General features: G+C 45.2%; 1 protein-coding gene across 2 annotated transcripts; it reads right to left on the bottom strand.

Annotated features, from left to right (window-relative positions):
• Positions 1–15,946: 15,946 nt before the first annotated feature.
• On the bottom strand, positions 15,947–20,805 carry LOC100194288 (putative xyloglucan glycosyltransferase 8). Of its 2 annotated transcripts, XM_008652736.3 has the most exons (5): positions 18,066–20,805; positions 17,678–17,986; positions 17,301–17,591; positions 17,091–17,204; positions 15,947–16,980 (listed from the first exon to the last, which is right to left on the bottom strand). In XM_008652736.3, exons 1-5 carry the CDS (start codon positions 18,801–18,803, stop codon positions 16,333–16,335), a joined length of 2,100 nt encoding a protein of 699 aa, XP_008650958.1. In that variant the 5' UTR covers positions 18,804–20,805; the 3' UTR covers positions 15,947–16,332. The 2 variants fall into 2 exon arrangements, with proteins under 2 accessions (XP_008650958.1, NP_001335706.1); NM_001348777.1 differs by having other exon boundaries at positions 15,970–17,204; positions 18,066–19,081.
• Between the last annotated feature and the right edge of the window lie 486 nt (positions 20,806–21,291).

Below are 21,291 nucleotides of genomic sequence, written 5' to 3' on the forward strand. Positions count from 1 at the left end.
TCGGACCTTCGGCATAAAGCCTTCGTTCATATCGCAATCTGAATTTATTATTTCAAACAAATTAATATTGCGAGGGGCTACTGTTGGGGACCTTCGGCGTCCGAAGGTCCTCAAAAACAGGATTTAACAGTATTTCTGTAGTACAATATGTGAACAGGTACCCTCAGACTAAAATCGGCATTGCAGCAGACCGGAATAATACGAAGCTTGATACAGAGCCGAAGGTGTTGAGCAGGAAAGCTTCGGCGTAACAGCAGAGAGTGGAACCGACTTAAAGATGAAAAGGCTATTCAGACCTCAATAGATTACTATAGAGTTATTGTCAGATGTAAAGGGCATGAATGTAATTTTGTAAGGGCTGTGTCCCGTGTCTATAAATAGGTGAACAGTATCCCCGTACTGTTCACGCTGACTTGGCATTCGCTTTTTGCGTCACGCTTGTACAATCATTTCCTTCCGATTGAAGGTACACTTGTTGTTCAATAATATTTTTGTTTATGCTCAATAATAATAAATGATTGTTCATGTTTTCCTTTACATTCTTCATATTTCATCCTTCGTCATTATTTGATTAATTTATGAAGGTATGTCCTTCATAACCTTCGTCCGCAAGTCATTATGTCCTAAGGGAAATAGTGCTTCGGAGGACGAAGGGCATTAACGATTAACATTTTCTATGTTGCCTTGTTCTTAAACTCTTAGCACTTGAGAACAAGTCCCCAACAGGGTGTAAAATTAATAGAAAGAGCACATCGGGGACTTGCCGGTTCTTGGGAAGGTCTCTGGTGTCTTGGGCTTCAAAGAAGCAAAATTCTGTAGCTCTTTCTACCGCCGAAGCCGAATATATTGCCGCGCGCAATTGCTTTGGATGAGGCAAACCCTTAGGGACTATGGTTACAAATTAATCAAAGTTCCTCTTCTATATGATAATGAGAGTGCAATCCGCATGGCGGATAATCCCGTTGAACATAGCCGCACTAAACACATAGCCATTCGGTATCATTTTCTAAGGGATCGCCAACAAAAGGGAGATATCGAGATTGCATACATTAACACCAAGGAACAATTAGCCGATATCTTTACCAAGCCACTAGATGAACAAACTTTTAACAAACTTAGGCATGAGCTAAATATTCTTGATTCTAGGAATTTCTTTTGATGTCTTGCACACATAGCTCATTAATATACCTATGATCATGTCTCTTTTATATGCTATGACTAATGTGTTTTCAAGTGAATTTCAAACCAAGTCATAGATTGAAAGGGATTTGGAGTCTTCGGCGAAGACAAAGGCTTCAACTCCACTCCATCGAATCACTCATCCTTCGCCGTCGCTCCAAGCCTCTCTCCAACTTTGGTATAATCTTCACTCATATTGTATTCGCCAAAGGGGGAGAAGGTAGTTACAAGGGCTTATATTTCACTCTAGTATCCGTTTTTGGCGATTCATGCCAAAGGGGGAGAAAGTATTAGCCCAAAGCAAAAGGACCGCACCACCACCAATTTTCAAAATTTGAAGTTAAGAAAAGGTTTTGAAATGATGAATTTTTCAATTCGTATCTTATTTTTGATAGAATTTCAAATTGGTACACCCTCTTCAAAAACTAATATCTAAAACCCTCTTGAACACTAAGAGGAGGATTTTATTGAGGGTGAGTTTTGTTTAGTCAAAGGAAAAGCATTTGAAACAGGGGGAGAAAATTTCAAATCTTCAAAACGCTTCTCAAAATCTTATTCATTTACCTTTGACCATTTTCAAAAGGACTTTGAAAAGAATTTACAAAAGAATTTGCAAAAACAAAATATGTGGTGCAAGCGTGGTCCAAAATGTTTAAATTATAAAGAAACAATCCATGCATATCTTATGAGAATATTCATTTCATTCCAAGCAACCTTTGCACTTACAATTATGCAAACTAGTTCAATTATGCACTTCTATATTTTCTTTGGTTTGTGTTGGCATCAATCACCAAAAAGGGGGAGATTGAAAGGGAAATAGGCTTACACCTTTTCCTAAATTGATTTTGGTGGTTGAATTGCCCAACACAAATAATTGGACTAACTAGTTTGCTCTAGTCTATAAGTTCTACAGGTGCTAAAGGTTCACAATAAGCCAATAAAAAGACCAAGAAAGGGTTCAAACAAAGAGAGCAAAAGACAACTCAAAGGCACCCTGGTCTGGCGCACCGGACTGTCCGGTGTGCCACCGGACAGTGTCCGGTGCACCAGGGCACTCGACGCTGAACTCGCTACCTTCGGGAAAATGGGAGGCCGCTCCGCTATAATTCACCGGACTGTTCAGTGATGCACCGGACTGTCTGGTGTGCCAGCGGAGCAACGGCTACTTCGCGCGCAACGGTCGACTGCAACCGCATTCAATGCGCTACAGTGCGCGCCAGAGTCAGAACACGCGCAGTTGGCGCACCGGACAGTCTACAGGACCTGTCCGGTGCACCACCGGACAGCCCAGAGGCCCCACCAGTCAGAGCTCCAATGGTCAGAACCCAACGGCCGGCTGACGTGGCTGGCGCACCGAACAGTGTCCGGTGGTGCACCGGACTGTCCGGTGCGCCATGCGACAGCAGATTTCCAACGGCCATATTTTGGTGGTTGGGGCTATAAATACCCCAACCACCCCACATTCAATGGCATCCAAGTTTTCCACCTTCAACACATTACAAGAGCTATAGCATTCAATTCTAGACACAACCAAAGAGATCAAATCCTCTCCCAAGTCCGGAATCACTCCAAATCAAATAGTGACTAGAGAGAGCGAAATTTGTGTTCATTTGAGCTCTTGCGCTTGGATTGCTTCTTTTCTTTCTCATTCTTCTTGTGATCAAAACTCAATTGTAACCAAGGCAAGAGACACCAATTGTGTGGTGGTCCTTGCGGGAACTTTGTGTTCCGTTTGATTGAGAAGAGAAGCTCACTCGGTCTAAGTGACCGTTTGAGAGAGGGAAAGGGTTGAAAGAGACCCGGTCTTTGTGACCACCTCAACAAGGAGTAGGTTTGCAAGAACCGAACCTCGGTAAAACAAATCATCATATCTCGCTCTTTATTTGCTCACGATTTGTTTTGCGCCCTCTCTCTCGGACTCGTTTATATTTCTAACGCTAACTCGGCTTGTAGTTGTGCTTAAGTTTATAAATTTCAGATTCGCCCTATTCACCCCCTTCTAGGCGACTTTCAGCAACCTTTGCTGAGTTTGCTACTGCAAACAATTTGGACTATGCTACAATCTCAGTTGTGATTGATTTGTTTACTGAGGACAACTTTGAAGAATATGAGCAGTTCTATGAGCTAGTGAGGCTGGGCATTCCTAGGAGGTTTGGTGAGACTGCAGGACTGAGGCATCATCCTGCTGTCATTAACAAGATTGCCAGAGTAACAATTCTCCCAAAGAGTGGAGATAAGAGCAAGATCAGAGATAAGTTCTAGAACATCATCCACCATATCATGAATGGTGAGGTAATGAATGTGGTGCTATTTATGATGAGGCAATTGAATGACCTCAAGATGGACAAGAACCAGAACTTGGCATATGCTCCATACATCATGGCTCTCATCAAGGCTAAGACCAGATTTGAGGGGCACTGTGAGATAGTTCACTCTCCATTTAGGCCTTTCAAGAATGAGATTGGATTCCTCACCAGGCCTCTTACTCCTTTCCCAGATGATGAGGAAGAAGCTAGAGATGATGAAGAAGTTGCTCCTGAGGCTGATGCAGCTGAGCAGATGCCTCCTCCTCCACCACCTCCTCAGCCTGAGCAGTTCTGACATCCTGGTCCAGGCTATTTTGATCCTTACTTCCTGCACAAGCAGCAAAGGCTCCAGACACAAATGGATGGTCGATTTCAGGGCATGTTGACCCATATGGACCAGCGCATGGATAGGATGCAGGCTCACTTTGATGATAACTTTGATGGGCTGCACACTGAGCTTACTGAGCTTCGCACTCACATCCAAGACATTGTTCATGATCCAATTATGACTAGAATGAACAACATGCAGCAAAGCTTTCAAGATAATATGGGGGGCCTTATCCAGTCAGTTTGACAACCTGTCCACGAATGAAAGCATCCAGGATATACGTCAGAGGCAATAGTAGCTCCAGCATGACTTCAGGCAGTTCTCCTCTGTCTTCGACACTTTCAGCACCCACTACTACAACATGTACCCTCCACCTAGTGATCAGTGAGACCCCTCCTTTGTGGCAATTGATGCCAAAGGGGGAGAGGAGAAGCTGAAGTTGGGGATGTCATAATCAGGGGGAGCTCATGTGGACATTGAGACTTTGCATATGCATGTTTACTATTTGAACTTTTTGTCTTATGCATTTGTTGAACTATGTCTTTGTTTGTGGACAAATGTCTGGTGATATTTTGTGGATTGAACTATGTCTTTTAAATCTTATGTTTCTATTAGTTCGAATTATCCTGTGAATGGTTGATCGAGGAGTGATTAAATTTGTTGCGCTTATTTCACATAATACTTCCTATATGCCTCGATAACCATGATTGTAGGAAGATCTCCATCAAAACTCCAATCAATTATGTGTGTCATATCTTCAACTAGAAATATCATGCACACATATAGGGGGAGCTATTCCTACACTGAGTTTTGTTGAGACTTATCTATCTCTCGGATGGAACTTCAAATCAAGATAAGTCTTTTGAAACTTATCTCTAAAATCCTTCTAATATCTAAGGTATGAGGAAGATTTGAAAATCAAAACCTCTCTTGGATAAAATGTGTAGTGTTGTCATCAATTACCAAAAAGGGGGGATTGTGAATCATCTAGGCCCCTTAGTGATGTTTTGGTAATTAATGACAACTATTTGTGGACTAACAGATCTTAGAGAAATAAGAATGCAGGTTGGACCACAGAGAACAGAAAAATCTTGGAGACTTATAAGCATTGGTTGTGGATCAAGTGAAGGCAAAGGTATAACATAGGTTTTTGTTTTTGCCGGTCTCTAGGAGTTTATAGAAGATATTTGACCGGATTAGTAGGCTAGATGGTCGTAGTATTAAGAGGGGTGAAAGGGAATTAGGCTTACACCTATTTCCTAATTGATTTTGGTGGTTGAATTGCCCAACACAAATAATTGGACTAACTAGTTTGCTCTAGTCTATAAGTTCTACAGGTGCCAAAGGTTCACAATAAGTCAATAAAAAGACCAAGAATGGGTTCACACAAAAAGAGCAAGGGACAACCGAAGTGCTCCCTGGTCTGGCGCACCGGACAGTGTCCGGTGCACCAGGGAACTCCAAGCTGAACTCAACACCTTCAGGAATTCTCAGAGGTGCTCCGCTATAATTCACCGGACTGTCCGGTGTACCACCGGACAGTGTCCGGTGCCCCAAGGGAGAGCGACTCTGAACTCGCCAGCTTCGGGGATCCGCTCCGCTAAAATTCACCGGACTGTCCGGTGTAACACCGGACTGTCCGGTGAGCCAGCGGAGCAACGGCTACTTCGCGCGCAACGGTCGACTGCAACGCATTAAATGCGCGCCTGCGCGCGCAGAGGACAGAGCACGCGCGGGTGGCACACCGGACAGTCTACAGGACTTGTCCGGTGCACCACCGGGCAGCCAGGCGGGCCCACAAGACAGAGCTCCAACGGTCGGAACCCAACGGCCAGGTGACGTGGCTGGCGCACCGGACAGTGTCCGGTGGCGCACCGGACTGTCCGGTGCGCCATGCGACAGAAGCCTTCACCAAACGGCTAGTTTGGTGGTTGGGGTTATAAATACCCCCAACCACCCCACATTCAAGTCATCCAAGTTTTCCCACTTCTACACCTTACAAGAGCTAGCATTCAATACAAGACACACCAAAGAGATCAAATTCTCTCCCAATTCCACACAAAGCTTTAGTGATTAGTGAGAGAGATTTGTTGTGTTCATTTGAGCTCTTGCGCTTGGATTGCTCCTTTTTCTCATTCTTTCTTGCGATCATCTCAATTGTAATCAAGGCAAGAGACACCGATTGTGTGGTGGTCCTTGCGGGAAGTTTGGTTCCCATTTGATTGAGAAGAGAAGCTTACTCGGTCCGAGGGACCGTTTGAGAGAGGGAAAGGGTTGAAAGAGACCCGGTCTTTGTGACCACCTCAACGGGGAGTAGGTTTGCAAGAACTGAACCTCGGTAAAACAAATCCTTGTGTTACACTCTTTATTAGCTCACGATTTGTTTTGCTCCCTCTCTCTCGGACTCGTTTATATTTCTAACGCTAACCCAGCTTGTAGTTGTGCTTAAGTTTATAAATTTCAGATTCGCCCTATTCACCCCCCATCTAGGCGACTTTCAAGGGGACAATGACTTTGGTCTGTGTAAAACTTAGTGCCTTATAGAGAATCAAGTAGTTGAATTTGCATGAGGTCTAACAGCGCTTCCGGTTTCGAGAGTTAAAAATCTTTTAGAAAGCGTGTTTGAAAAGTTGCTAAGTCATGGGGTTGGCGGACCATCCGGGCCAAGTGGACGGACCGTCCGCGATCTATCCAAAGGGGTCCGAAGTATGTTTACTTCGGACTGGTCCTATATGTTTGTACTGCGGACCGTCCGGGCCTTGGGGCCGAACCGTCCGCAGTCCTGACCAGAGAGGGTCGCCCTCTGCACAGTCTGTATAATTGTGCGGACTGTCCGGCCAAAGTCGGCGGACAGTTCGCAGGTGCCAAATTGGTTTGGGCAGGGACTGTGTGTTTTTGGGCACTTGTACTATGGACTGTCCTGGGCCTGAGCCCGGACAGTACTAACTCCCAGGTCGTAGACCGTCCGGTCTTGTATGGCGGACAGTCCGTGTGTGTTAACTCAACATAGTCAGAGCTCTGGTGCTCCATGTTGCCAGGTCTCGGACGGTCCAACCAAGGTTGGCGGACTGTCCGGACTTTGCTTTTTTCTGACAGCTCTGACAGATTTCAAACGGGAAAACTAGTCGTTACTTGTACGGCGGACCGTCCGGCCTAAGGGCGCGAACCGTCCGCGTGTGCGCAGAAACTGTGCTAGTTGCACATAACGGTTAGAATTGTGAGGTGGGATATAAATAGAAGGGGAGCTCGTGTGTGAGGACTCTCTTGGCCATTCCTTGCACACATTGAGCTCATTTGTGATCCTCCCACTCATTCTCTCACACTCCTTGCTTGAGATTGCATTCTAGTGAGAGATTGAGAGCTCCTAGTGCATTTGCATCCATTGGTGATTCTAGAGGCACTAGGTGGTATTCCGGGCAAGCGTCATTGGCTTGTTACTCTTGGAGGTTGCCGCCTCCTAGACGGCTCGGGTGTTGTCTCCGTCGAGCTCTCCAAGAAGATTGTGGAGAAGTCGCGGTGTCGATTGTGAGGTGTTCGCGCCTACCTCGCCGGAGTGGCAAAGGCGACGCTAGTGGAAACGAGGTATTGAGTGATTTCTAGTCCACTTGGCTCAAAGATCAAGCCGCGTCTTGATAGAGGAGCATGTGAGAGCTTGAAGTCCACCTCAACGTGGATTAGTGGTGATCGGCAAATCACCGATACCACGGGATAAAATCCGGTGTCTTTTTCTTCTCGCATTACTTATTACCGTGCAAGTGATTAGTATTTTGTGTATTGTATTTCTTGTATACAATTACCACAGTTGTTTCTCATATATTGCTTACTTATTGTCACTAGAGAATTTATACCTCTTGTCATATTGATTAAATTTCTCTAGTGTTTTTTATTTTAGTCAAAACCGTCTATTCACCCCCCTCTAGCCGGTGTCCTAGATCCTACAGCGGCATCCGACGGCGTGGGGCGAGGGTGAGGACGGGGAAGGCGGTGGCGGAATCGGGGAAGAGGAGGCAGGGGCGGCGTTTGCGGGTGGGTCACGAATCGCGATGACTTCGGGGCTGGGGCGGCGGGATCAGGACGCGTTGGCGGAAAATTGGTGTGCGGGATCGGACGGCTGAGATTGTAGAACGGTAGAATGGATGGCTGAGATCGTTGAACGGCAGAACAGCAGCCTACCTTCGTCGTCTTAATAATATATAAGTAGTAGAGATACAAGAGTGTTCATCGTTTTCTTGCCATTTATCCCTATCATCTACAAGCTTCAGCCAACACGAATACATGACCCTTTCACATTTTCTTGGGCTATCCAGCTTACTGGAGCGCACTATCCTCACATGAAAAAGTTACTACGATGATTTTTAGTTAGGTAAAACAGGCTGATTCAGCAGCCACAAGATAGAGCTTATGCTGAGCAACAAGGTGTAGTAATAGCACTACAAGCTTTGAGAAGACAAAACTTGCAATTATTTAAATACAACAAACTAAATTGCACAAAATTCACCATGTTGGGGGCTACTTCTGTTTTATCTCTCTGCACCTTACATACAAAAATAAAAAACATGCTTGCATGTAGCAAAATGGATAAAAAATACAAAACTAAGGAGGAACTCGAAAGCTTGTTGTTACCTAGGAGAATTCAATTAGTTGTTTCTAGAGATCCCTTGTAGAGCTTCAGAATCCTTTCAACGGTGTGCTCTGTATATAGTTGCAGACACAGTTAAAATTTTAAGGTGATTTGGATGATCATCTTATAAATGTAAGAAAGAACTAAAGGTGAGTTATTTAATGAGAAATTGCGGATGCACAAAACCGATATGAACAAGATATTGGTGATATATGATATCGCCAATTAACTGGTAGAAGATCTATGACCAAATGCAGCTTAATTACCATGTTCATGTAATCTATGGCTAAATAATGGTAATGTTTGATGCTGATGCCTTTGCCATTTCTGTATAGAAGAGGTAAAACATTTTTAGCAAAAACGTTAGCTCAGTATATGAATGTGCCATTCGTGATTGCTGATGCAACAACAATTACACATGTAATGTTGGCTGCCATCACACATGTTTTGTGTTTTTCCTTGATATACGTAGCCCCATTGATCTGTCATGCTATTTTCGTTGTCATTTATATAGGAGTTAGGCAAAGAACCATGTTGAATGTTGTTGCTACTTTCTTCTTCCCGGTGTGACAAATATACTATTTTTCAGGTTGGATATTCTGGTAAAGATGTGGAATCTGTAATCTACAAACTTCTAGGTATATAATTTTTTTTCATGACCCCTTTGGACCATAGATAGGTAATCCAGTAGGAAAAATTGACAGGAAATTCAACCATGTCTATTGTCTCTAAAAGATGGGTTATAAAAGCAATCAGATGAATTTTGTTGTATATCTCAACTTTTACTTTATTGACATTTTTTATTCTCTTCAGTATTATGCTACCATATTGCTTTCTTGCAGTGCATAAGTGCACGATAAACATTTATCTATGGTCCAAAGGGATAATGAACAAAAATCCTAGATTGTTGAACGTCAAATAAGAGAAGACCTTCCCAATCTAGTTCAAATTCTCAGAACAATACTTCAGGTACTACTTAATTAAAGAACTGGTTTTCAAACTTAATATTTACAGTTCTATGTACTACTGTTCTAAAGTTCCTATACTGATTTTCATAATAGATACATTTGCAGAGTAATTCATGACGGAATCCCATAGATCCTTTCACGCATCTCGTTAGAGCAATTAGCAGGATGCTAGCGCTGCTGGTAGTGTTTGGTACTGCCAGAGAAATAACGCCGAAACAGAATCAAAGGCCAGGGGCATAGTAATTACTCCCCTAGATCCCCAACAGTGACCTCCTAATCACAAAACACTAACAGAGAGGATACAATAGATTGGCAGAGGCAGAGGTACCGTTCACCTCACCTTAGTGGCGAACCCAAGATCCTCCGACGCTGTCATCCTGTCCCGATCTCTCCTAGCCTCCTCCATGTTCAGCGTCATCGACTTCCTCGATCTAGAGCTCCTCTATGTCTACCTCGTGCAAGACATGAAGAACTAAATAATGATAAATCCCACTCCCGTAAGGAACTATAAGAAAGGGACGAGAGGTCAGGGGTGGCTTTCGACTTGAAGGAGATGCAGTCTAGCGCCGCCATTTCACCGCTGCCGCAGGCTCTGGCTTAGATGCGGGTTGTGGGGAGGCTCGAGAAAGGCGCGATGGAGGGGAGCAGAGGAGCAAGATGTCGCGCTTCTTGCCATCCGTCGTAGAGTACGCAGTGGACCGAGATCGCGTGGGTGGATGGTCCTTGCGGGGTCGCACGCCTCCACAACCGCCATGCGCTGAGGCCAATCCTCGTGGGGCCGTGCGACACCGAGACTGACCATGCTGCGCTACGCGTTCCTAGGCTGCCTGCGTCGAGCCGTCGAGGCCCCAGAGCTACGTCCACCGGATCTGGATCCCGCGGGAGCGAGTGGCGCAGCGGTGGCGACGACGTTGGGGGAGGGGCGGTGGAGGCAAAGGGAGGAGGGGAGGCGGAGAGAGGTCGCGTCAGCGGTGGAGGGTGATCCCGCATAGGGAGAGAACGCACGGAGGTGGGGCGGTTGCGCACGGGGAGGCCGACGCATGGAGTGAACGCGGGGGCAGCTCGCGTGGGGGATGTGGGGAGGCAGCGGCTGCAGACGGACAAGCGAGAGCTAGGTTCCTCAGAAGATGATGTCATGGAGCTGTCTGTGGATCTGCGGTGCGCGCGGGGGTGGGGACGGTTGAGGTCGCCGACCGGTGGGGTGGTGGAGTCCGCCTGTGGGGGAGGAGGAGGCTATTGTGCCGCGCGTTGAAGAGAAGGGGGGGGATGGAGGCCGCTGGAGTCGGAGGATGTTGTTCTGCCGTGGTGGAGGTTGCGCGACCGAGGAGAGGCGCTGGCAATGGATACTGGGCCACATGTTGAAGAGGAGGGGCGCTGGGCCGCACGTCGAATTGCTGGGATGCACGAACGCTAGGACATAGGCGCTGCTATGGGATTTGTTTGATTAGTACCATACCGGCCAATGAGAGAGACAGAACGTGGCTTATAAGCGTTGTTGTGGATTATCTGTTGCTCACTCTAACTTCTCCAGCTCTAGTGCCACACTGAGGTACGTCTTTTTGCGCGGGGCTGCTTGGGTGATTTTGGAGGGTGTGTACGGCCGGTGGGGGCCCACATGTAGGAGGCGTGTACGACCGATGGGGGCAGATAGATGACAGAACAGGTCCCACGGTTCAGAGGCAGAACGACGCCACACTGAGGTACGTCTTTTTGTGCGGGGTTGCTTGGGTGATTTTGGAGGGTGTGTACGACCGGTGGGGGCCCACATGTAGGAGGCGTGTACGACCGGTGGGGGCAGGTAGATGACAGAACAGGTCCCACGGTTCAGAGGCAGAACGGCCGTTGGCAGAACATGTCAGAGGCAGGCTACTATTGCAGCCTTAATAAGTAGTAGAGATATTGGGTCTAGCCTATTTTTTCTAACACTCTACCGAGCAAAGCGTGTCCAAGTAGTGAACTACGTGGCTTTGATGGAGGACGAAACGCAAGACCTCAACATACTGGACAAATACATGGAAATACTACACTTTAGGGCTATCTTGGTAACTCTATTTTTCAAGAAATTTTCATTTTTTTCAAGAAAAAATAATTTATTTAACCTTTTAAAAAATAAAAATCTCTTAGAAAAATGGTTGCCAAATTAGACAGTAACGTTGCCACGTTTTTTTTAGTGCTCTAAAGGGAAATGTGATGGTACTTGCGAGTGACACAATCAAAATTGGTTAGAGCTGACACGCGCCAGGACGGTCTCGGTAGGCCTATTCTCCAGTCATTATGGGCCGTAATCTAGAACTTCAACAGGCTGCCATGGGCCATCGTGGCCCGCAAATGACGCAAGGCGGCAAGGCAGAGGAGACGACATGCAACTCTCAAAATAAATGCACTTCTCATTTTTGGAAGAAAAAAACATTTTTAAAAAATAATTATTTTTATAGAAATATCTTCTACATTTTAAAAATACAGTTATTTTTTGAACGAATCTGGAGTATTTTAATATTTGTGATGAGTAATAAATATTATTAGATTGAGCAAGAACTATATTTTATAATAAATTTATTCAGAAATATAAATATTAATAATATTTTCTATAATTTTAATATTTTTAAATAACTCTTTAAAAATGAGATGGTATATTTATGTTAAAATAGATGGAGTACATCATACAAATCCAAAAGACATTTGTTTTTATTGCCTTCCAAGTCTCATGTTCCCGCTGACTGCTGAATCTTTATATGGTTGTGTTAGGCTATCTTGAGTAGCTCTCTTATTTCATCCCCTATCGTACTCTTATTTCAAACTTCACTACCATCGAAGGCTATGACAGGGACTCGAATGTACCAAGGAAACATATCTTCGGAGGCAGATCAATTCTATTCCCGAGAACACCCCAATGTGCATGACACTGTGCCTCTACTTATAGTGGTGGTTAGGTGTACAACTTCGTATGAAATTACAACAATGTCCTTAGTTCCTACACATAAAAACTACGGAATCTACTAGGGGCATCATCGTCTTTTTCTTCCGAAGTCTTGGCGCGCACGTCAGTAAATCCTTTCTTCGTTTCCTCGTCATCCGCTTCGAACTCTGTAATAAGATTCGTCTACATACTTAAACTAAAGGTTCTTTTATTCCGCTTTTGATCTGTATTAGTGATCTTCGGCAAGCATAAATTGTTTGCTCCTGAAACAAATTATAAGATGGTTAAGACTAGCTAATTTTGAGGACCTTTGCCTCACCCTCAACAGAGCCCATGGTCATTGGACACACAGATCTTGAGTTAGACCATTTTGCCTCTAGGTTAAGTGGTTCAACCAAAATATCTAAGTGTATATTGAAAATATGTAATATATCTATAAATAAGATAGCATGATTCCCCAACTAGCCATCTGTTCAGTTTCCACCACCAGACACTAGTTGTTGTAATTTAATCTTTCCTTTGTATTTCTTGTTGAGATATGCAGTGTTGAGAGTGATTACTCTGTTGTACTTAATCTTTTATCTATAAGAACTATACTTGGTAGATCTTAGAAATATAACAATCATTCACTAGACATATAATTATATGTTCAATGTTCTTGCAGTGAGTTGAATTTGGTTTTCCCTTCTCTCTTTCTCCCTCTGTTTATCCTTTTGGTTGATCTTTAATTCGTGGGGGTTTAGGGTTAGTTTGTTGGGTTGAATTCATGCAAGAACATCTGATGAACAACACCAAGTGAATCAGGTAGATTTATCACCAGTACTTTTTTACCATTGGGAGGATATTCATTGAGAAAACCTTAATTCCCTTGATGAATTATTGGGTCTGCTGTGATTTCAAGTTTTCTAGGTTTGGTTCTTCGGGGATTTCATTTAATAAAATTAAGAACCATTACTGCAAAGTTTGAAATTTTTTTAAGGTTGTTGGTCCATTTTTGGATTTTTGGAAGACTTTCTCGGAGTACAGGCCATCAAAACCAGCCTAGCTGTTCTTGCTGCCTTGATCAACCAAAACCCCTTGTTAGCTAGGCCTAGGCCGACACTCCAGTCGGCTAAGCTGATTCCCCATAGCTAGATAGCTAGGGCATATGTGAATCCTAACCCTTAAGTCACTAAAGTTGTCTCGAGCACGCTAGCTAGAGATGACGAGATGACAACGAGTTCTAAATTTTACACTATATGATTTAAGGATTGGATTATGATCGGACTCTATTTCTATTCATTTTTAAACTAAAATTTATTTAGCCCTCGACCATTTTGTGAATAATCATTTAAATCGTGATCCATTGCCATCCCAAAGTCCAGTACTACATCCTCTATTTCAAACTTCATGTGTAATCGCTGGGATAGCGAATCATTTATGATTTTGCCACTATCATTTATGTGAGCAGCTGCAGGTCTCTGTTCTGTTATTGGAAGGGAAAAAGCTGAGGAAGCACAAACAGAACCTGTAGGCCATGGCCATGCAATGCGACGAACTGAGCGAAAGGCCAAGTGAACCTGAACACACTGAGAACGGTACGCGGTACTAAATTCTTTGGTTCTTAGGCTACTCACAATGGGGATTTCATGTCTCTATTTTCAAAAATGTCACATCAGATTTATGGATGAATAAAATACCCTCTCTCAATAGAGAGTTTCATCTCACTATTTCATATGTCAACATACTTCTTGACAGGCGGATTTCTGGATGACAGAAGATGCTGAAGCCGTGAAAACTTGTTGGGACAGTTGTCTGTCTTTTGTTGGCCTTACTGTTCAGGTCTTTTGTGGCTTCTGCCTGTCTTGGTTGGTTGTATATAAGAAAGTCTTATGTAGCTCTTCGTAGGCCAAAACTTTCCCTGTTATCGTAGTCTCTTCACTGATCTTGCGTTAGTGTTTAGAGTCTAGATAACTCTCTGGCCGTGGCTGTTCTTTTTGGAAGTCCTACCGCGTGGGTGCGGTTGTTACATACATTCCTATTTCTTAATGAAATAGGGGGCTTCGCCCCTTCGTCAAAAAAATATGAAGATGAAACAAAACACTCTTAATGGAGGTTTCACACAGTTTTCAAGATCTTGGAAACGAGTTAACATGGTTTCATCCCCATGAAACTCCATGAAACTCTTCCTTCTTAAATGATGTGACATGTCATCAAAATAGCTGATGTGGCAGGCTAATTAATACATGAAACACCCCATGAAATCTCCGTTGTGAATAGCCTTACACAGCACAGGGCAGTCATTTGGCACGCCTCGGCCGACACCGCCGAGATGCGCCCCGAACCACTTGCATGCACGACAGCACGAGGCTGGCCGGCCCCTCCCCGTCGTGTCGGCGTCGCCCGCATCGGTCGGCCGGCCGGCCTCCCGTCGCCTGCAACGCCACGTATTTTGCCTTGCCAAAAATGCGCCAGTCCCTTCCCATCGCACCAGCCACCAGGAAGTGAGTGATGCCGTCCAGGTCCTAGTGCCATTGGTTGCAGCCGCAGAGGTTCTGGTGCTCCTCCTCTCCCGAACAGTCCTCCCACCAGCCCTCCTGTCTCCCCACCGACACATCACGGGAACAATCTGCGAAAAGCATGTGTTGACGTACGTTGTGCAACGACAAGCACCGATGGTTCATCTTTTCATCTCACAAGCAATAGTTGTACTGCTGTTCTGCTCATTGATGGCTCGTATACTGCTTAGTACTTGTTTCCACTAGCGAGTGATTACTCTCTTCCCTGATGGGCTGGTGAGATCAGACCAGATGAGCTGCAGCCGCACTGATGACAGCACGGTGGTGGCTGGAAGCAGAGATCAGCAGAGGAGTAAAAGGAAGTTCAATGGCTCTGTCAGATGAGGAGAAGAGTCTGTTGTGCTTCTTCCATCTCAATGCAGCAGCTCAGTAGCATCTCAAGAAGAAAAAATAACAAATGTTCAGCAGCAGCGTTTCCTTTGTGGTATTGCACAAGTACTGCTAGTTGGCCTGAGAGATAATCAGCAATCTTTTTATTTCAAATGGTAAAACAACAACATTTGGACTCATAAAATGTTGGCACAACAGAAATGGCTAGCGTTTCACGTATTGGATGAAGCCTGAACAGTAATTTAGCAACCTGTGTTGACCTGTCAAGGCAAGCTTACCATTTTTATTTTATTTTTTGCACAGTTCAGAAACTCTCAGGTGACAAGAAGTAAAATCTCATCTCAACAATTATGAGATAGATTTAACAACCTCGCAGTTTTGCACATCTGAACTGTGCCTACTTGGATCGGAGATCTCATTAGCAATTACAAGTAGCAACCTGCTGCACTGCAGGTACCAGCCATCGCTAGTAAGTAGTAACCAGGACAGAGGTAGCTGGAGCCCTGTAATAGCATCTTCAGCGAAAAGGAGAGGGCAATTGTGACGCCCGCCGGCAGCCGGTGCGCCACACACAAAATGCTAGATGCCGTTATGAAGGTATGATGATGGCGCGGGAGAACAAAGGTCACTGCACCAACAGTTGATCCAACTGTCTGCCTGTTGGCTTTACTCTAAAAGCAGATCCACCGACAGATAGCGAGATAGACCGCAACGCAGTTCACCTAGCATAGCAAGGATGGAGACAAATATCACACTGAATTTGACAGTTTATCTTCTTCGAAACCAATTTCGTCGTATCACGATTTACAAATGAAACACGGTACACATTTCAGTGTTCATGAAAACTCAAAAGAACTTCAGCGGAAACGGAACTCTATTTATGAACACTGCTGGAACATTTACTGAGAGCGTACAGATGAACAAGAGCTATCAACTCTTCAGTTTATTATGTACTGTTGGGCTTTCTGGAGGCAGTTGCGCTCCCCTTTGTCGTTGAGCAGGGTTGCAATTCTGAAGCAAAACTCTAAACCATGAATGGGAAATTTAGAATTTTGATATCACTGTATGTATGAACATATGTGTGATTCCCATGCTGTCTGAACAAGAACAATAGCATGCGAGGAATCAACTTATCTGTTCACCAATTAGATCGAGGCCAACGGCAAGGAATGACATCCCCTGGAACAGAAGGAAGTAGAAATGAATCCCCTGAGCAGACAAGAGGCTCCGAGTCGCAGCGGTGAGCAGGAGCAGAGAAAGAGCAAGCTCTTTCTTGTAGATCTTGTTACCCCTTTTGGCGTCATTTGGCACCTTCTCTCGCTGTTCCTTTCGCACATTGATCTCGACCAGCTCACTGTTTTCAGGCAATTGATTCTGGAGCTGAGGAAGTGTGGTGCACTTCCTATTCTTTTCTTCCGATGTCAAGAGATCCAATTCAGATGATCGGCCAGACTTCTTGGTGACAACCCATTCGTAGGAGCTCCCGAGTTTGAACAGCCCGGACACCATTGCGTTGAATTTGGTAACAGACATGGTGTTCTCGAAGAGGAGGTATGGTACAATGAAGGGAAATGATCTTGGGGATGGCAGAATATTCAAGAAGGACATGCAAATCGGCACATAACAGATGACCCACACAGGCAACTCGGCCTCGGGAACAAACATGGTTAATGGAAGAATGACACAAAATAATGTGAAAGAATAGAAAGGAAGTATCAACTTCCTCAAAAGAAAGAACAATAGTATTAAATTTGCTTTCTTCCATGAGGAGATCTGCAGTCAGAGTAGCAAATTTTCATCAAAAGAAAAATATTGATCCATACCCCGAGAAAAGGAACTTTGATCGGCACAAGTTCCAACTTCGAGCTATCCGGATTGCATACCTTGGCAGTAATTATGTCCGGAAAGCACAGCCGGAAAAGGTGCATTGGGCCAGAATGCCACCGGTGTTGCTGTTTCCGATATGCTTCATAAGATTCTGGAACTTCACACAAGACCTGGACGATGATGGTGCCAAGAAAAATCAGTTTCCACATGGACATCAGGACATGACACTGATTTCTATGTGAAATGCTATGGTTATGCAAATGTACCTTCACATCATTCAGGAAGATGAACTTCCATCCATTCAGGTGAGCCCGAACAGCAATATCCATATCCTCCACGGTTGTTCGCTCAAGCCAGCCTCCTGATTCTTCTAAAGCTTGGATCCTCCAGACTCCAGCAGTTCCATTGAACCCAAAGAAGTTCAGGAAGACACCATTGACCTGCTGCTCCACTTCAAAGTGGAAGCAAAGGTTGATATTTTGAAGGCGGGTCAAGAGGTTCTCATCCTTATTCACAAAGCTCCAACGGGCTTGAACTAATCCAAGCTCAGGGTTCCCCTGAATCACCCAAAGATTTGCAATAGATTTAGTATGGAGTAGACACACAGTAGCTCATATAGAAAAACAGACTACACAATTCTTACATCAAAATGTGGGATTGTTTTCTTGAGAAAATCAGTGCTTGGTTGGAAGTCCGCGTCAAAAATGGCAACAAATTCAAAATTCTTGACATAGTCACAGCTCATTGCAGAGTTCAGGTTCCCAGCTTTATACCCAGTCCTCAACACCCGATGCCGATAGACAATGTTCACACCCTGCTGGTTCCACTTAGAAACTTCTGCTTTGATCAACATCTGAATGCTCTCGTCGCTCGAATCATCAAGCACCTGGATTAGAAACTTATCCCTAGGCCAATCTAGCTGGCAGACGGCTGAAATCGACTGCTCATAGACCTGTTCCAATAATGATCCTGTCATCCAAAACCCAATGAACAAGCACATCACAACTTGCATAAGGAATTCAGCTCCTTACCTCCTTTTCATTGCACATAGGAATCTGAACAAGTACCATCGGGTGCAGATACCCTGAACCCTCCCGGAATGGGTCCCCTTCAAGCCTTGGCTTGATTTTCTTGAGCTTAATCCAGAAGCATGCGATGCACAAGACGAGCCGATCCAACGATTGGACAACAAATAGCAGAATGCAAACTTTGGACAAGAACTCGATCGGCCGTCGGATGTAGTCAGCTCGGAATGACATCCAGGCGAGGTACGCCGTGTGCAGCCACCCCTGAATGTCCTCCACCTCCGGCACATGAAATTCAGGCATAGTCAAATTGGGCCTCTGAAAGTGCCACCCTTTCCAGTAGGCCGCCAGCTCAACGGTGAGGGCGAGCAAGGAGAGCGCCAAGAGCACCTTGATGAACCTGTAGAGCAGCCAGCCCCGGCCGCGGCCGACGCCCTCGGCGGCGGCGGCCCGCCGGAAACGCTTCGCGACGGCAGACGGCAGCGCCCAGGTGACGGCGGCGAGCGAGGCGAGGCACCCGGCGGCACGGTGTGCGCGGAGGAGCAGCACCCAAGTGAACTGCTTGGCGCTCCGGCCCCGGCCTCGGCCTTTGTCCATGGGAGGCACGCCGGCCCGGAGCGCCTCCGCCTCGGGCCCGTCAATCTCCACCACCGAGTAGTTGGGGTTCTCCATGGTCACCACCACCGGCGTGCCCCGCCGGACATCCCTCCCCCACGGGTAGGCCAGCCTCAGGCCCGGCGCCATTGCCGCCGACAACTGAAGGAAAGAACAGCACTCGCGAAGCGGCGAAGGTAAGGGAACACCAGCACCACTGACACTTCTGTTCTCACCGGGGCCCTCTGCCTCCACCTACCCGCCGTCGGTGCTGCCGAGAACGACGCGGAGCGAGCATCTCTAGCATCAAGAGCCGCCTCCCGCCGCCTGGGATCGCGGAATGCAGCTGCGTCTGCGCGGGTGGGTGGGAATCAGATGGATTCACAGTAACTCCCCGAGCTTGCCGCGGGCTCAATTCCTAATCTTCCACCGCCGCAGGAGAGATGAGCGGAGCAGTGGTACTAGTAGAGCTCAGCGGCGTCTGTGCCTCCTTTTTAATGAGGGGCACATGACACATCCTCTGCTTTATCTTCTCCTTTCTCCTTTTCACTCCGCCCGCCGAGACAATTAGAACAAATGTCCACATGTCCACGCCAATATGGAAGTCTCTAATTTTTTATAATTTTATACTAACGGAATACCTATAATACGCATACCTCTTCGTAATTATGTGGTATATATTTTTTATCCTTTAACTAAACCAAAATATATATCTTATACAAAAGCTATCGTATCCCTCTTTATTATATATACACACGCAGGTTCTCCTATTGTTGTGTGTATATTAGATTTTGTTCGAAAAAAAAAATGATAAGAGCATCTCCAAGAAACTAGTCAAATGATTCATCAAGTTAAAATTTAAATATTTAACAGTAAAATAAATTTTCAACAGACTAACCATTTAGAGCAACTCCAAGAGATTAGCTAAAAATACTAGACAAATTTACTGATTTAGCTAATCTCTAAAATAGATTTTAGAGAAAAAAAAATGTAGGCTAATCCAACAGACTCGGTAAACTTACGGACTGAATAGAGAGTGAAGCAGGCTATCCAAAAATGGAGAGCGAAGATGGAGAAATAGAGAGCCACTAAATTTGAAGAGTCGTTTACAGAGTCTATTGGATACAATTTTCTTTTAATATTAGCTAAATTTACCTTTACAAAACCATATACATAGTCTCTTGGAGTTGCTCTTAACTAGCCAAGTCATCCGGCTCTCTAAATTGCCCTCATCGCTAGCCAAACTAACGGTTGGAACGAGATACTACATATAGAGTTTAATTTTTATAGATAGAGTTTAATTTTTATAGATAGATAAATAAAGAGTCAAGAGTTGAAAATATAGTCTCTTGGAGATTACTAACTTTTGTATAAGAAACGTACTTTGATATATGTAAAAGATAAAAAAACATAAAATGTACTGTCATGATAAAGTATGCGTTATAGAAAGTATTTCTGTTCTCTTGACGTGATTTTTCTTAGAGAGTTTAGCGTCTCTCAAGTCATGATTTTTAACGGAACGTATATTGAAGTCAGCATTATCTCAATTATCTGATCTCCCCCCGAGGCCAACAGACTCACTCTTTCATATTCCAAATCCACAGCTCTCTTCTCTTTATTTGAGCGTCCATATACTACTACACGCAAAGAGACATCTCGTTTCCACGCTCACATCGTCCCTTCAACAGCTCATTCTACTCGCATACACGTCGCAGAGTGCTGGCCAGTGGCCACAGCCTTTACAGAACTGCAGCAAGCAAACAAGAACAAGGAACCTCGGGCGCGAAAGGGCAGAAATTTAAGAGACGCGGGCCGGCCGAGGGTTCTTGCTAACTAGAGGTACAGGATTAAGCGGTGACTGGTTCCAGGAAAACATGCCTGGTGCTTTTTGGTAAAGAGTGTCGTCTGGACTCAGGTCCTGACGGCAAGCGAAATGGGCGCGGACGAGCCGGCGCAACCGCGTACTCCCAGAGCCAGAGACGCCGAGATCGAGAAGCGGACAGCAGGATTGCAAGAACATGGCAGTCTGTTTCGGAGCTTTCGGCTAGGCAAGGGACACGAGTTGCCAGTCCTGTACCTGGAGCAGTGCTGTGTCACTGTGTGCTTGCCCTGCTTGGCCAGTCGGCCTCCTTCATCTGTTGTTTCCTCCCATACCGTTTGGTCTGGCTCTGGCGATCAGTGTCTGATGGCGTGGTGCAGGCCTGAAGGGGGAGTTTTCGAGTTTGGTGACCATGCGTCACGGGCTCACCGGAAGGCTACGAAAACCGCCGCTTCTTGGCATTGCCGGTACGGTAGCATCATATTGGTGTGCCGCCACAATGTCCACATGTTACCACAAGATGTTAGACCATAACAATTGTATACAAACAATATTTATATTTATATATATGATATATGATCATTGATGCAGATGCTATCCTTTTCATCATAATTTTATGTATAATTTATATTTTCTCAGTGCCTATGCATAAAGAGGAGAGGGCGAGAAGAGGTAGCGAGTGGCACCGCGCACGAGGCAGGGGAAAGGCCAACAGCAGTGGGAACGCCAAGAGCGAACGAGAACGAGGAGAGGTGGCGACGAGGGAGAGGAGGGGCAGCGGCTGAGCAGCTTGACGTGAGGAGGGAAATATGACATAGG

The sequence above is a fragment of the Zea mays genome, chromosome 7, assembly GCF_902167145.1.
Source record: "Zea mays cultivar B73 chromosome 7, Zm-B73-REFERENCE-NAM-5.0, whole genome shotgun sequence".
NCBI lineage: Eukaryota > Viridiplantae > Streptophyta > Magnoliopsida > Poales > Poaceae > Zea > Zea mays.

Coding starts and splice junctions, on each gene's coding strand:
- LOC100194288 (XM_008652736.3), bottom strand. CDS start 18,803: ATGGCGCCGGGCCTGAGGCTGGCCTACCCGTGGGGGAGGGATGTCCGG. Junction 17,592..17,677: donor AAACAATCCCACATTTTGAT/GTAAGAATTGTG, acceptor TGGGTGATTCAG/GGGAACCCTGAGCTTGGATT. Junction 16,981..17,090: donor CGGACATAATTACTGCCAAG/GTATGCAATCCG, acceptor CTCTGACTGCAG/ATCTCCTCATGGAAGAAAGC.